General features: G+C 41.1%; 1 protein-coding gene across 1 annotated transcript in view; it reads left to right on the forward strand.

Annotated features, from left to right (window-relative positions):
- Positions 1–16,624, forward strand: part of GPC6 (glypican 6) — a gene marked incomplete at both ends in the record, with an annotated part of 769,154 nt that overhangs the window by 710,169 nt on the left and 42,361 nt on the right. Inside the window, one exon of the mRNA XM_082304914.1 lies at positions 2,560–2,589. Within this exon, the coding sequence (XP_082161040.1) occupies positions 2,560–2,589 (30 nt within the window). The remainder of the gene's footprint in view (positions 1–2,559; positions 2,590–16,624) is intronic.

The following is a 16,624-nucleotide window of genomic DNA, read 5'->3' on the forward strand; positions in this document are numbered from 1 at the left end:
TTGCTGCTGTTACTTTAAAAAGTGTCCAGGCCAAATACCTATTTGTTTTTCTTGCTGGTGATATTTAAAATAATAACTATTCATGGCCCGTTAACGATGAGTGTTGGTATCAAATCCATCTCCAAATGGCAGTGATGCATGTGTTATCTCCTTTTGGATTGAGACCAGTAGTCCCTCAGGTTAGAGATGGCCACCAACCTCAGCTGGAGCCAGGAAAGGCTGTTTTTGTGGATTAAAGCAGAAGGCGTTTCAGAGCTGTAATCCCTTAGCAGCACTTGAGAAAGGTCACTGCCTGCATCTCACACCAACTTGGGTAATTTTATCCAGAAGGATATAAATGCTGCACTCCTGCCTCGCAGGAACACCATTCAACCTGCCTACATTAGATCCTTAGCGTTTAATGTGCTGAATCATTCCCTGAATCACGTATCTCTCTTCATTAACTATAGACAGAGCCTGCAGGACCAGCTTCAGTTAGACCCTCCTAACCCTTGCAACGCAAAAGGACGTAAGGAGAATCCCACCCACAGCAGTTTTCCAGTCTGCACGCTGATCATTTTCTATTGCTTGCTTAATACAAACGTACAGCAATATTAGTATTTTGATAGTAGTGTCAAACAGTTAAAGCCCCTTTTGATTATTATAGATAAAAGAAACAAATCTTTCCTTGTGAGTCAGCTGACTGTTCAGTCTTACATTAGTGCTTTTAGAAGTCTGTTCTGGAGTTTGTATTCATAAAACACTGTCAGACCACTTAACTTTAAATTGTCATTGCAAAGTCCAAACATGCAGCTATGTAAACCTCAAAAGAAGTGACAAGCAATTCTGCTTTCATCTGTCTTTGACAGCATGTCCTCAGAAGAGACCAAGTTTAGAAAATATTTCCTCTGCCTCTCGATCTTATACAGACATGTAGCATATCTGAACCAATTTTTTTTACTCCTGCTCATATCCCTCATAAACTGCTCATATTTAAAAGCTTAATTGAGGTGAGCATATTTTATCAGGTATGTTGCACAAAGTAGCCCTCATAAGAAGCCTACACTGAAATCACCAGGTACTGAACCCTTCTGAGAAAGTGCTCCTTCATCCTTGCCTGAACTTGTGTGATGAATCCAGCTATTCCATTCCAAGGGGGAGAGCAGTTGCCCTGTGTTGTTGTCATAGCTATAACCACTAAGGCTTAATAAACAAGAAATAGATCAAAGTAAATTGTGAGAAATGTGAAAAAAATTTTGACTCTCCCCCAAAAGCAGTGGTATAGCTGGTTTAAAATGCATCAGATGTATTTAGGAAGTTACATAGAGCTTGAGAGAGTTGTCTAAGCATAGACGTAAAGCACCATCTGAGACACCCCAGAGTATCTAAAACATGGGACTGGCAGATATGACACAGGACTAGAGGAGACCAATATAATTCTGGAGAGCGGTGGGGAGCCAGGTAGAATACGCTGCAGCATCTCAAGGAATTCAAGATACCTATGCTCGGGCAATTCAATCACGTGTTTACAGCACAGGGCCTAAAAGTCAGGCTCTTTCTGAAGTCAATGGAGAGAGACACACATCCTTGGAGAGTGATTCACCCCATCTGCCACAGACACCTCTCACAGATTGGGAAATGAAAGGCTCAACTGAGGTATCCACTTGTAGGTATGCAACACTGAGATGCCTTGGAGTATCTAAGACACCTGATTGAGCTGGCAGATAGGACAATCGTTTGGGATGCCCATGCCCTCCTGGGCTGGCAGTTGAAGGCTGGGTAGGACACCGTAGAGGATGCCTACTGTGTAGCATCCAAGTGGGAGAACAGAACTGAGCCCCAGCTTTTCTCTGCAGGTCCCTCCGGGTGGAATTCAGCTACATAAACATGGTCACCTAATGCTATTTGAGATGCCTATGGTCTTCAAGATGTCCAAATGTGAAAGCAAAGTTACAGTAGACTTGGCTGGAAATAAGATGGAATACCTCAGAGCTACTAAACTCATTTTCTATGCCCATATTTAGGTAACTGGATTCCATCCTATTTCTCTACTAACTGTAACAGAAGCACAAATGAGGACTTTTCTGATTCAATATAGAGATCTATAGTGTAGACACCTGTAACCAGCTATCTAGATTTTAAATCTAGATGACTGTAGTTTTTCCTGTTAACAGAGAGAAGTAAAAGTCTTTGTTCAGTTGTCTAAACATAGGTTTAGGCAACTGAATTGAGATCAAATATTTCTAAAGCATGATTCATCTCATCCTAAAGTACACATTTAAACAGCTCAGAGAAATCATTCCCTATCCCTCTACTACGAAGTGCCAAAAAGTAACAACCTTGAGTTATGCATTTAGTAATTACACCTGAAGTTCAGTAAGATAAATACTGTCAGAAAATAAATAATTTTAACCACTGAGCTCAGCTGCTTCTGTAGAGCATTTTCTCATTTAAAATAGACTGCTTATAAAGACTCGTTATCTTCTCTGTGGTTGCCTGTTTGGTATAACCTGTGGTTTATTTTGTTTTGTTTTGTTTTGTTTTTCTGTTCCCTGAATCTGTTTCCCTCTTGCTTCCCAGAGGACTATCTGGAGGACAATGCAACATGGTGTAAGCTTTGGTATTCTTATTCTTCACCTTCATTCCCATTTGTCTTTGTACAATGCTGGGCAAAACACTTCTTTAAGTTTCATCTTCACCATCTTTACCTTGTGTATGTCTTGTAGGCTAAAATGCTAGCAGTTCTTTCTGTAATTTTACATTCTGGCTGATGTAATTCCGCCCAGTGCCCAGAGCTGCTGGTTCCTTCCAGTATTCTTCTCTCACTTCAAGGATGATGCCTCACCCACAGAAAGAAGCGTATGTATTCCCTCAGTGAGCTAAAAGCTGGTGTAAGCATCCCCATGGTCTCAGACCCCGTATATGCATGTGCAGCAATGCAGACACTACGATGGCATTCAGCTCTGAGTCCTGTGCCTTGAGATAGCACTGGAGCAATGGAAACAAGCTCCAGGCCTTCCTGGGCTGTCGTCTCCCTAGAATTGCCTCTGTCTTGCTGTCCAACCTTCGGCAAACCCCTGAGCTTCTCTGTGGGAGCTTGATAAAGTAGATTCCCTTAAGCTTTCCAGCTTCGTGAGTTTTTGTGAATGTTAGAGGTCCCTGGTTTCAGACAGAAGGCCTCCTCAGCAGGGTTTAGCACAGCCCAGGGGAAAGGCAGGAACACAGCACCACACAGATATGCATCATCTCACTTGTGAAGTACCTCAAACCGTTTAGCTTGGGACTATTATATCCTGCTTCTTAGCAGGACTAATTAGTCTACAGAGAGCACCGTGCTGATATAGCCATACTACCTCCTGCGTTTGAGCTGCCTCAAGTACCTCTGTATCCACCGCACCACTGTACAGCACCGTGCTGCCTTAATTCAGCTGGAATTCCTCCCGAGAACATACTGCAGCCTGACCCGGCTGGACGTGTATAAAATAATTCCACATTTTTCTGCAGGAGGACATGGAAGCTTTCTTGATTTTCCACAAGGGAGCTGATGCACTATTAACCATATAATACATAATGCACATGCATACTATGGAGATAGGCAACTGAGAAATTGGCCGTGGCATTTTGCGAGTGATTTACATTCAAGTACAGTATAGTGGCTGCATAGATAAGTGGGTGAGCATGCACCCAGTCTGAAAAAGAAAACCTTTCATGCTCTTTACCCTGGGGAGGGGTATATATTGGGTCACACTTTGTAGGAAAATGTTCTTTTATCTTTCCTCCTGCTTTCCTTAAAATAAAAGTAAATAAAGTCTTGGTTTCCATGAGCAAAAGACCCTGAAACATTTTTTTTTTTTAGGAATAAAGTGGGATGTATTTTAAGTGTCCATTCAGTCATATTTTTAATTTTTTTTATTACATTGTGTAATGATTTTTATTACAATAAAAAAATGCAATAGTACCCTAACAAACCCGTTGTGAACAATTCCTTCCCAGTGCTCCAAAACTACATGAAGTAGAAAACATGATTCAAAAAAAAAAAAAGAATCTGCTTTGCATTTTAGCTATAGAAGACTAAAATTAACAGGACAGTAAACTATGAAGACATTGATCTGAATTGCCCAGGGAATCCTCTGGGGCACTCCTGAAAGTGGAGTTTATGTTTCAGTTCTGTTAGAATCCATTTAGTCCAGAGTCTAGAAATGTTAAATATATGCAGTGATAGCACAGTTCTCCTGAGATAGGATGTTTATTTTCAACATTTTATTTCTCAAGAGGCCCCAGAATAAAATCCAGTAGGTATAAATCTTAGAGGGTTTAAAATACTGAGATCAATTTTTCAAACGCCTTCTGCGTACAGAGGCCGTAGGGAAAGATGCAAGCAAGGAGCCTGTAAAAGACTTCAAAGCTCAGGATGTATTGGTCACAGTCTTAACACTGAAGATGACAGGCTCATGCAGGTGTGTTAGAAGCCCACTGACTTCCCACAGGCTGCTCCCTCTGCAACCCTTAGATGCTGTGCTGTCGGACGTGCCATTTCACCCTGTGTGATGTTAATCAGCAGATAACTCCTGTAAAACATAAGGTGTACAGCTCCTCCAGTTTTAGGGTTTGTGTGTTTAAAGAGAGTCCTGTTTCTTATTAGCTGTCTGGGTACCAGACACGCAATGAATAAATATGTTTTACAACATTCGTCGTGGTCATTTAGTGTCAGATTTAGGATTTGCTTGGTTCTCCAAAAATAGGTGTTTGCTTAGTGTCAGGTTTTGTTTATTCTCAGTTTCCATGTCACAGCAATATCTAAGTTTAAGTCTGCGCGATCACTTTTTCCCTCATGGATAATACCAGTTTCAGGTGGCAAAGGCAGATGAATGATGGTGGCTGTCAGAACCCTCCTGGGAGACCTGCCAGAGTCCTGTTTTTAAAAACAGCGATATTATTCCATACCCCAGCTGAATGGTTCTGCATGCTGCGGGATCTGATGCGTTGCGTTCCTAATGCACATGAGGCGGTTACTAAGAAAGATCTTTATTACAGTGCTTGCCTCTGTCTTCAAGGGGAATGGGTCTGCCTGCTGTTCAGACCCTGCTTAGTATGAGCAAGGAAAGACCATCTTCCAACAGTAACAGGAAAGACAGCTCTCTACCTTAATTAGTTGTCCAAAAAATTGCAGTGTCTTGATTACGACGCAGTGTCTGTCTTGCCTGAATAGTGATGTGTTGCCTGTCTCATTGAACACAGTGCCTGCTTGAGCATCTTCTAAAAATATACTTGTTAGTACTGGTAGAACTTCTTTACCTGGTGGGTGTGAAAACCCACTGAGGGTCATCATCTCATTTCCAGGAATGTCTTAGGGATATGAACGGTATCATGTATCCCTGTTACAGAGGTGGGGAATACAAAACACATAGGCAGGATCCACTACTGATTACTAGACTCATCTGCATACAATAAGATGAAGAAATGGCATACTCATGGTTCTTGGGTTGTTGTACATTGACAAATTATGTGATTCCTGAGCTTGGCTATTAGGGTAAAGAAAAGCAGGATGTGTAGGCTAAGATTTGCACATCTGTGCCATATCAAACCAGACTAAGATGAAGTGGGATTTATTTGCCCTGGCTTTTTGTGTTTCTATCAAAGTCTGGCCTATCACCTCATTCCTTTATTAATTGATGGAGAGAATTAGGCACATCCAGACCTTGCTTAAGATACTCATTTGGAGATGACAAGAATCTGAATTACCCTCTGAATTACCCATTTCTCCCCGCTGAGTATGAAGAGTATCTGGGTGATTAGCTCAGACCTTCAATTTGTAGCTGTCTAATGTAACCGTATTGCTGGGCTTTGGAGTTAGGGTCTATGAATCAAATGCACACAAAGGAGATTTTGGTCTACAAAATATATCGGTAGATAGTTCTAATCATACATCTAATCATACTCATCATTGTGGTATCATCAGGTACCTAGAAGGATAGCTAGTCTCCAACAAAAATAGTTCTTTCAGAGGCTGCACAAGTTTTATTCAATGGCAATTCCTCCTTGTAAATCTGGATTAAAATCCCCTTCCTCCCATTTGATGTTTTAGCCTCTGCTCAATAAAGACGGGGGGGGGGGCCTCCAATATACAGAAAGTCTGTATTATCAGCCTCTGGAAGATGAATCTAAGCAGGAAATACATCAACACTGCTCTTTCTGCTGAAAGATAGATCACATTTCATTTCGCCTGCCTGTGCATGAATCTGTGCAGAAGGAAAAGTGAATTCTTAATGTTCTTGTTAATGCTAAAGAAAGATAGTGACTATATAGACATCCTCTGCACTTTAGCATTTTGACATGATATTAAAAGAAAAAACGTGGTTTAAAAGTTGGTAGCAGGGCTTCTGTCCCCGCTTGCAGTGCATAAACCATGCTCATTTAGATGCTTCCAAGTAACATGACAGTAACAACGATGACTGACTACCTGCCTGGAAGGTGTTACACTGTGATGAATTCTTGCATTGTTAATATGAGTGTAACCAACAAGTTCTAAGTTTCCATAAATAATGGATTTTATAATATATCACCACACATTATAATATATCACCACACTACAGAGTGAGAGGGTCCTTTTGTGCAACTGACTGTAGACCATAAAATGTCTTTTCAGAAACAAAGTTAGTTGTGCACAAATGTGGATACCAACAGAGAAACTGGTAATTTCTGCTTTGGTAATTTCTGAATTAATTGCAAATAGTAATTCTCACTATCCAAAGAAACATATGTGTTATACTTTGCTGGCAATTAGTTTCCTCCAGCCTTTTGCAGCTATTTGTATTTTGCTAGACTGCAGCACACAGATATATTGTGAACTTATAACAGGAGTGTGCAATGCCGGACTCCACTTATCACAAATAGTATGTTATAGCAGACTGAAAACTGATTTCCCAAGCCAAACATCTCATACATTTTTCTTTGGTTGTAATAGACAGAAATCAACACTTTATGGACTTTTATGTGTATTACTAATGGTTAGAGGGGAGGTAAAATACAAGGACTAAAAAGGTTTGCCTTCATACAAATAGTGACCCTTTTGTGAACTTTCTTTGGCGAAAACCAAATATTTTACATTAGGAAAGATTTCCTATATTTTCCTCTTGCTTTTATCTCCCATCCCCCAATCATATTAATGTATCAGTCTAGGTTGTTGGAATAGTAATACAGAATGCTTCTATAATGCAGCTGCCTGTAAACAGCAAAGCTTGAGTGGCTAGTTACAGATAGTCATTGGTGGGAAAGCCAAGACATTTAATAAGGATTAAAGGATTCATCGTATCTAATTTTACCCATCATTAACTAAGGACAAGTCTAAGGTTGTGCGTCTGTTAGCAGACCCAGCAGCACTTTTTGGTTCCTAGGTCTGGGTGTAGGCCCTAGCAGCATCACAACTCCACATTAGGGCAAAATGCATAGCTCCCATATTACCACTCTGGACACTGAGTCACCGTGGAAAATAGGAGAACACCTGCAAGATGCTTCAGCAGATCCCACTCTGGACACTGGCATGTTCTGAGGTACACAGTAACAGAGAACTCCAGCTACAGGATTAGGACTTAGTAGTATGGACTCCCTGCAGAGTTGGTTGAGAAAACAGGCATTTTCAGAGCGTAATTCCCAGTCTAATGTAGACATCTGCCAGAGATCGCATGAATATCTCCCTGGAAGTGCCAATGTTTCTCTGTCACTTATGAAGAACTTTAGGCTTGACAAGATATTTAGCTGACAGAGGGCTAGAGCTGAGTTAGATTAACCCCTACTGAGCAGTCAATACCTGACATCTCCACAAATAGCCCTACTGTAGTGAATGTGACTGAGGCTATTGAAATTTAGGTCTTAGGTGTACTCACTAGGGACTGAGTAGATGCTCACAAGTTCAGCGTATTCTGGTGGCTTTGCAATCTGGTGGCAGCAATCATAAATGACCATCGTGTACATGTCTTTGTTGGTTTTCTTGGGTTTTGCTGCTTCTGCACTGAATGTATGTCATGTACATGTCATTTCTGGTACATAAGAAATGGAATTCACTGTGTCTTATTCAATGTCTATAATACAGGTGCTCTGTGGAGCTGGGTTTATTAATCTCCCATGGTAGCAATGGAGAGCTAGTCAAGGTGGTCAATAACAGGCAGAATTCACTTGCTGAAACACAAGTGCCTCATGCTAAGTGAGATGCCCTGAACTATCTAGGCATCTGCAAGTAGCTAACAGATGTGATAAGGGCCCTACGGAAGTTCATCAGTCTTCTGGAGGCTCCAGAGGACTCCAAAATGGCATTAGATTCATTTATTTCTGTATTGAATGAGGGATCTAGGAGCTACTCATAAGATCCTAAGCTAGACCAAAATGAGGCAGCTGGCCACCTGAATAACTCCCTAGACTCCACTGACTAAGAGGCCATAGGCTGTCCAGAGAGAGGCATCTAGGGCCTTCACATGAGGGTCTCGGGTATGGTGCAGGACCTACTGGAGACCTGTACTGGTATGTGGAAGAGAGGCAAGGCCTCCAAAGGCAGTGAATACCTGTGTGCAGGCAACTGAATCCCACTCCAGGTCTCCATATGTCTTTCACCTTTTAAATTCAGGCAAGACTCACTCACTGCCCGAACCTGATGGACAACTGACATTCCTATTCATTTGTATGGGAGCAAACCACATTGCTGATAGACAACCAGCTCTTAACAGTCCCTAGGATAGTTACCTTTGCTTTAAAGTGCTGGGAATTTTGCTTTCCTGTTATATATTTGGACAGCACAAATACTATATAGGAACCCAAATGAAAACAGACTGGAATGAAAGTTGTTTTTCTCCTTACGCATTCAAGCCCATAAAAATTTCCTATACGTAATAACTGTATTATTTAAGTAACTGCTACAGCGATTAAAGTAAAAAGCTAATTGCTTGAAGTTCATTGCCTTTTTTAATGTAATGTACCTACAGTGCTCATATATTACAAGTGTGATATATGTGCAGAAATAACAGGAATTTGAGAAATGCACTTCTTCTGCTGAAAAAAGCAGCAATCACTTATAGAGGAAAATTCACTGCATAATAAATGAACCTGAAAGAAACTTCCTTTTTCATGATCTCACAATGACTGTTAATGGGCTTAAAAATCGGAGAACATTTATAATCTTAGAAATAATATGTACATAAAAATCCTTTCAACAGTTATTCATTCATTCATATGAAATCCAGTTGACCAAATGGAGGTATCTAACCCTAGAGCTAGCCAAATAATGTATCCTTTACTGTCAGCTGAGAGAAACAGGCACTTTCAGGGCACGGTTCATCTAAGCTACTTTAAAAATCTCTATTGGATGAAGACACACTTGCACCCTTCAGTTCCTGTTTCTCACCATTGACTGCAGAAGAAGAGTTCATAGCTTGGACGTGGACACTGATGTCCTGTGAGATGAATTTCATTCTCAGACTCTGTCTTACAGAGCTCACGGTCTACATACCCAGATAGAGTGTGAAATTACTATCATACACCTTGACGGTATTTCTGCTGCATTTGTTTTGGCAACAAGGGGTCACTCTGTGTTAGGCATTGAACACGTATTAAAAATATGTTCCTGTCTTGAACACCTTAATGAGATCTTCCTTTCAGGTGTTCTTTTCTTCTGAAGTCGAAGATGCAGGGTTCCCATGCTTATTGTCTCTGTACAATTTTCTAACCATCCATTTGCACTATGGGAACGGAGCGATCCAGAAAAATTAACCAGCTGTTTCTGTAAAGCATGATCTTCATAATTTCCAAGTTAACAAGTCTGAATTGGTAACCTCAGTTTGCCCCACGAAGGAAAGAGGAGAAAGTTGACATAGTCTTCCCCTTGTCGCTTATGCTCAGGCAATTCAGTTCAGATTACACCTTCAAGTGTAGAGCAGTAGAGAAGCAATGCTGTCCAGGGTACAGGACCCCCCGAGGCTGTGAATACCCTCCTCTTCGTGAGGTACAGACCACTTTCGCAAGTAGTGATGGGACTGGAAAACCATGGCTGTTTTTATCTGCAACCCATCTCTCCAAGATTATAATGCCCACATTGTTGGGAAAGAAAAAGAGGACAGCTCCTGTCTCAATCCCACCCAGCTCCTTAATCCCAGGCCAGCTAGAGTCCACCTTTGTTGTTAGATGGAAGACGGTGAACTCATCTCCTCTCTGCCTGCAGAGAGAGGCCCAGCTTCATCGCACTTTTCATCAAGTCACCCCTTGCTTGATGAAAATCAGTGTGGCAAAACTGAGTCCCTTAAAAACTCTTTTATCATTATATCAGCTGGATATAGACAGATAGGAGAGGGATTGATTGGAGAAAAAATACCACCTGTGAAATGTGCAGCAGCTGACTCAGGAATGTGACCAGCTGCAAATTGACTTGGTAACGCCCTGGGACAAAACCCCTGGAATTCTCAAGCTAGTTGTGGAAGCACTTTTAAAAAATTCTATTTCCCACAGGTTGTAATGCTGATTTATTTCTGTGCTAAAATGTGAAATAACACGGCTGGCAAACACTCCTTCAGAAATCTAGAAAATAGTTAATGATATATAGGGACATATTCTTCAATGTCATTTGTTCCTTAATGTCTCCCCATGGCAAAGGCACCATAATCACTTCAAGGCCATTCATGCCCATGCTAAAACACTCTCTTGCCTCTCTCAGCCATTTGCTTTATCAGAGAGAAAAGAGATTAAAAGGGCATCATTGTAAGCAAGAAGATGTGACCAAGATATTTCTGTGTCTTATAACCACCTAAAGATTTAACTCTGGCCTCCTGGACCAAATGACCAAGGCTGCCCTCTCACTCTGAGATACGAGCCGTACTTCGCTGGTACTCAGTGGATGCTAAGGACATGAGCGAGTTGCTGAACTTTCCACCCTGACAGCTGCCCACACGCACTCTGGAAGCTCTCCAGCAAATGCAAGTGAATTTATCGGGCTTTCAGAAAGGGTTCAACTGCTACATGTTGACCACACAGCTGAGTTTAGACCCACACCTGCATATTTTTTCCCCATTTGAAGCACTAGAGTGTCTGACGCTTAGAAAATCCAAATTTGCTTTGCACTTTTTTGGGTAGCCATGCCCTAAACCAGGCAAGAATGTTTTTCACTATTAATAGTGATAAATAACAGGATTGACAACACTAAGGTTCTCTTTAGGATTTATTGCACTTCTGAATGCAATGTTACCTGGTTTTGAGACCTTATTCTGCTAGCTGTTGGCTTGCTGAAGTGTTTTCTAACAAAGAAAGCAATACTCACGCTATAATCCAGGCTAATGACAAACTTCCAGCAAGGACTCCAAGGCTCAGCATTCATTTGCACAATTCACCACGTAATCTTAATGGATTAAATTGCGTAGTCAGGGGAAATGTGCACTGATAAGAACATACCTGTGAATGCTTCATTCTCGCTGCACTGGTGGAAGTTGCCATAGTAACTTATCAGGATAAGTTAATCGAGCTTTGCCTGTTATCAGAAACCAGACAGCAAAGAATTCCAACTATGGATCTTTAGGCCACTGTTAAAAGTCAGATTGAAGATCAGCTAGAGGTAAATAGGGAAAGGGTCTGTCAGACAGAAATCATAGGCATAATGTGTTGGTATAAAGGAATTACAGAGGAAAACGGGGAGATGAGGCAGAGTAAGGAAAGTGTTTTAAATTTTTATTGCTAATATTTAAATGTTTTTCTGGTTTAGAAAGTATGTTTATTTAAATAAGATTCTGATATTCCATACAGTTTGCTCCACTCCTTATGTGACTATCATATCATATTTGCTTAGTCAAAGCAGTTTTTCCTTCTCTACTCAGGGTCAGCCCAGCATAGGAGAATCAAATTGTCCTAATTCTCTTTCATATGCCATCATTTATAACCTCCAGGAACCTACATTCACTTTCTTTTACAGTACCTGTCTGTGGCTGAGTGGTGATTTGTGAAGCAGAAAGGCAACGTAATTTTCATGGGCCAATGCAGGGATCCATGCTAGACTGGCAAAAAAACTTGTTTTACGGAGTGTGACAGCCACCAAGAAAGTGATGCAGAGAAAGGTGCTGGGTTTTCCACCAAGGGTGCCCTGGAGGACAGGGAGGAGGGGAACAGTACAGAGCAGCCTGAACATGTTTCCCCATGTTGTGAATACCCAGGCAGGGAGATTCAAGGTGGCCAGGAACTTCATTTCTGGGAATTGGCTGTATGCTTATGTGCAGGTTCAGGGATGGTCAAAGCTCTTGTGCTTTGCCTTGGGAACACAAAGTGTATTCTTGTCTCCTTCTATCCCCAGCAGCCAAAGAGGGCAAGCAGTAGAGTTTTTACTTTTTCCTGTATGTACAGTTTTTAATTTACCTGAGGCTTTGGGTGTGAACAGCCATGATGGTACGGCCAGTGCAAGAAGGTGGCTAGTGCCCCAGGCCTACTGGCCTATATGATACAGGACGGCAGCATGGTGCTGCAGCCTGGTGAAGATGTCCTATGGCTTTGGGTGCAGAGCATGCCACGCTGGCTGCCACCATGAGAATAAGCTGCTACTCTGCACTGCAAATTCAGGGGAGGGGAGGCAAAATCATGAGCCTTGGGTAGCCCACTTATGAATACAGAAGGAAAGCCAAGAGGTGCTTTTTGCCAACACAGTCATCAGCTTTTAGGCTTTGAGGCGCATCATACAAGACAGCTTGAGCTAACTTTGCTCTTTATCAGAAAAGGTACTAATCCTGAAAGGATCCACAGGCATCAAATTAATTTGAATTTCAACAAGCTAATCAGGAAGCCCAAGGTTAGCCTGGCTTGGGAATGTACTAAGCATCCGTCTAGTTTCCATGAAGAGCACTCATCTGCACATTTTTCTTTTGATATTTTGCCAGGTTTTCCTACATAGGAAAATAAAATGAGATAAAATTGCTAAAACCACCTTGAAAGGAAGTGTAAACATCTCAGAGATTTGGCTGGCATAGTACATTTCTTAAAGGGCTGGAAGCCATCTGCAGGATAATGTGAGACAAGTTATATCTTCTTAAAATAATTGAACCCAAGAAGCATGTCAACATAAAAGGAGGATGGGTAAGCCAGCTCAGATAAAATAAAAAGTGACTCTACCTTTTCTCCCACACCTGATTGCCTTCAAACGTTTTGTGCATTGAAAGAATCATGGGACTTTTTTCTTATTTGTTTTTACGGATACAGTCTTTTTAGGGCTCCTGACAAGATGAAGGATCTATTAATCTAGGAACTGTACAAACATATAGCTTTTGCACCAAGAACTTGAGTCAGAAATTAATTCTGATTCTGACCAGCCCAGCCCTTGGCTGTCAAATCATATTTCCTTTGAAAAGCAGGCAGGAGATATGAACAAGGCAGATAATTCCTGTATGTTTCTTCTTTATCTGGTTTTGGTCAGGACTAGAAACAGAAATAAACAAATAAATGAAGTACAGTAAGCTTCTGACCTAGTCTGCTATCTCAGGTTGAAGCAGAATTGCAGCTGGTTTACAGATTTCAAAGGTTCAGTAAAGTGAAGTACTCCAGTTCTGGGGTGGCTTTGAACTGCATTCTGAAGTGGAGCTTTAGAAAAAAAAAAACATCATAGCTGGGTATCTCCTCACTTTGATACATAACACTGCAGAAGCTGGAACACATCTGTAGGTCTGCATAGTCCAGGCAAGGGTCCTGGAGAATGTCACTCCCAGTTAGAGACAAACTTGCAGAACGATTGCTCAGACTGAGAGCAGTCTACTGATTGCTGTGGTGCTTTTCACCTCTCCAGTTCTTCTGTATTTCTGCTGTTTGAAGAACAGCTTTCGGCTTGTCTGCTTGCATATTGTAAGCCAAATCTTAAAGAAGTTATAGTCACAATGGTAAAGTACTCCTGGGTTTTAATAATGTAACCTGTGGTCTCCTTCATATGTTTTTTCTTTTTGTATCTCTTTTGACACAGCTTTGCCTTCCTCTTGAACCTGCAGTGGAGTTCTAACCCTTTGCTTTTTCCATCACAGGCTGTAGCTGTGCATACGGTAGCTGAGTTATAAATTCAGCTTCATGAGCAGTTTACTGTAGAATAAAATAAGACAGGCAAAGCATCGGTAAGAAACAAAACTTCTTTAGATATAAGTGCCTTTGATCAGCAAATGTGGCAAGGGCATGGGGAAAATAAACAGGCTTATCTTAAAATAGGACATAGTTTAAAGTCATTCCCAGTGTGAAAGTATTCTCTTTGCACAGCTGAAACATAAATGATGTAGGATCAATGTTAGATGTTGGCTAGGCTATTCTAAAAGGAGCCTGCAGAAACTGCACTAACTGATCACCGCCAATGAGTTTACTTGCTGTATGCCTCAAGACAGAAAAATTGAAAGAGCATGTAAAACTAGGAGCAAGTTGATGAAGAAATTAAACTACAAAATGACAGGAAGAAGACAGGAAATGTAATGACCAGTATAGGCTGGTTCAACTGGTTGTTTGAATTAAAATTATTATATATGCAGCCTCAGGAAATAAAAGCTCCCATTCCCTTCAACACAGTTTATAAAGTTTTGCTCCAGTAATGAAAAATGGAAATGAGCCTCTCTAATGAATTACAGCAATTATCTCTCTGCTGGGGCAAGGCAACTCTGAATCCTGTCATATTCCCCCAAGAAAAGAAGTGCCGTGTGCTGTTACTCACCATGCACCTCGAGAAATTCAACATTTTCTTATTATTGTTTCTCTGAAGCACGAGGGTGCTCAGCTGCCAGCCCATGGCACTTCTGGATTTCACGCTGTGAGTAGCCTTCGACTTCACTGGGGTGTGTTTGCGCAGGAGCTCTGTGCGTATGAGCAGCTGGTTGACACAGAATTAGATTGATTTCTTACACTGTTACAAGGCAGTATTTTATTCAAGGATCATGAATCTGGTTAAAATAAAGTCCAAGTTGTTTCTCACTTACAGAGCTCAGCTGATTTGTGCAAAAGGAAACTAGTGCAAATCATATTTTAAATGAAAACATGTCTTTTCTATGCCACTTGTCATGGAATGTAAGAGAAGTAATGCTAGTGTTTCCTTGTTAGTAGGACTTTATCTAGATTTCCTGGTTGTTGTTATACAGACGGTGTAAGTGATGTGTCAAGGTGAAAGGACTAGTACTAAGATTAAATCCATTTGTACTCATTCCTCTACAGATAGGAAAGCTGTGAGTACTTCATTTTACCATACATGTACGTTTTTTCACACACAAAACATTTACATTCAAACTGGCTCAAATGCATTTTCGTTCAAAACCATTATCTAAAAATTGAGGAATTTTCCCATTAAATTATACTTGAACTGAGCAAAAAGTGAACTAGTGTGGGTAAATAGCATTCATTGCAGGTCAGAAAGTCTGTTATCTTTTGGACTTTTTTCCAAATAAAAAGCATACTTTATGTGCCCCCACTGCAAAGTTAACTTAATGTCTACCTATATTAATAAAAACTGAAATATGTTGTCTGGTAGATCACTGTTACGTTTACTAACTACAAGATTAATACAAGCTCTTCATTTGTGATGCACCACAGCTATGCTGGAGCATTATTTTTATGCAAGATGTTATGTTAAACCAAAGGCATTTGGAGCATCTGGGATGTCTTTATCTGAATGTTTTCATATGATAAAAGTATACTTTTATTTGTATATTTGTATCATATAGGTATATTACATATACATATAGCTGAGTTTTCCAGACCTGCAGACTGAAAACTTTGCAGTCTAAACAGAGATGTTTTGTGCACCCAGGAAAGAAAATTTTGAACATCCCACGTCTGTACCTCCATTAAACAGAGAACAACCTCTACAATTAACTGTTTAAAATGGACAGAGCCTGTTTTCTCTCTTTCTTTTGACAGTGATAAACTCTTTGCATCATGAAGAAGCCTAGACATAAATCTCACTTAAGGCCAAAGCTGTGTATCATCTCATTGTCAGTATTCAGCCACACCACCCGGCACTCGTGGGCTCGAATCCCAGGATTCATAGTCACTCATAAAAATTGCGCCAGGAGCTTTTGTCTCAACACACCACGATGACCCTGATTTCTGAAGGCAAGGCAGGCATCATCCTTCAAGGTGTGTGTTCCCAAATGGTGGCTGGGGGAGCTGCCCTCTGGGAACTGCGGTGTGCCTGTGGCCACCAGCTAATCAAGAGGCTTATAACTGCCAGGGAGCAAAAAACAACAAGCAGAAGAGTTGTCTGCCTCAAGAGTTTGCACAGTTCATTGTGTGGGTCCTAGAGGCAATGAAGACATTTTAGCACCGTTCTGTACCTCTTGACCTGCCTCTCCACAGGACTAATTGGTTCAATTAAAATGCTACTGCTATCCAGCCCCCAGGTTTGTAATGAGCTTGGCTAGGGTTAGCTTGAGGATTCCTGACTGCCATGATGTAGCTGCGCCCCTTGTCCGTCCTCTTCCCCATTCATTCCTCTCCAAATAGCACAGGGCTTTCTGTGTCAATTCTTTCTCATTTATAGCTTTTGTCTCTCCTAGAGGGACGTATTTGATGCTGTTGATGTTGTCTGTTAGCAGGCAGTTCTGCACTCAAATCTGTATTGTCCAGGGCCTGGTTTCGATGTGTCCAGTTTGATGTGTAAATTACAAATGAACTCACATAA

Source organism: Platalea leucorodia (assembly GCF_965183815.1).
Source record: "Platalea leucorodia genome assembly, chromosome: 2".
Classification (NCBI taxonomy): Eukaryota; Metazoa; Chordata; class Aves; order Pelecaniformes; family Threskiornithidae; genus Platalea; species Platalea leucorodia.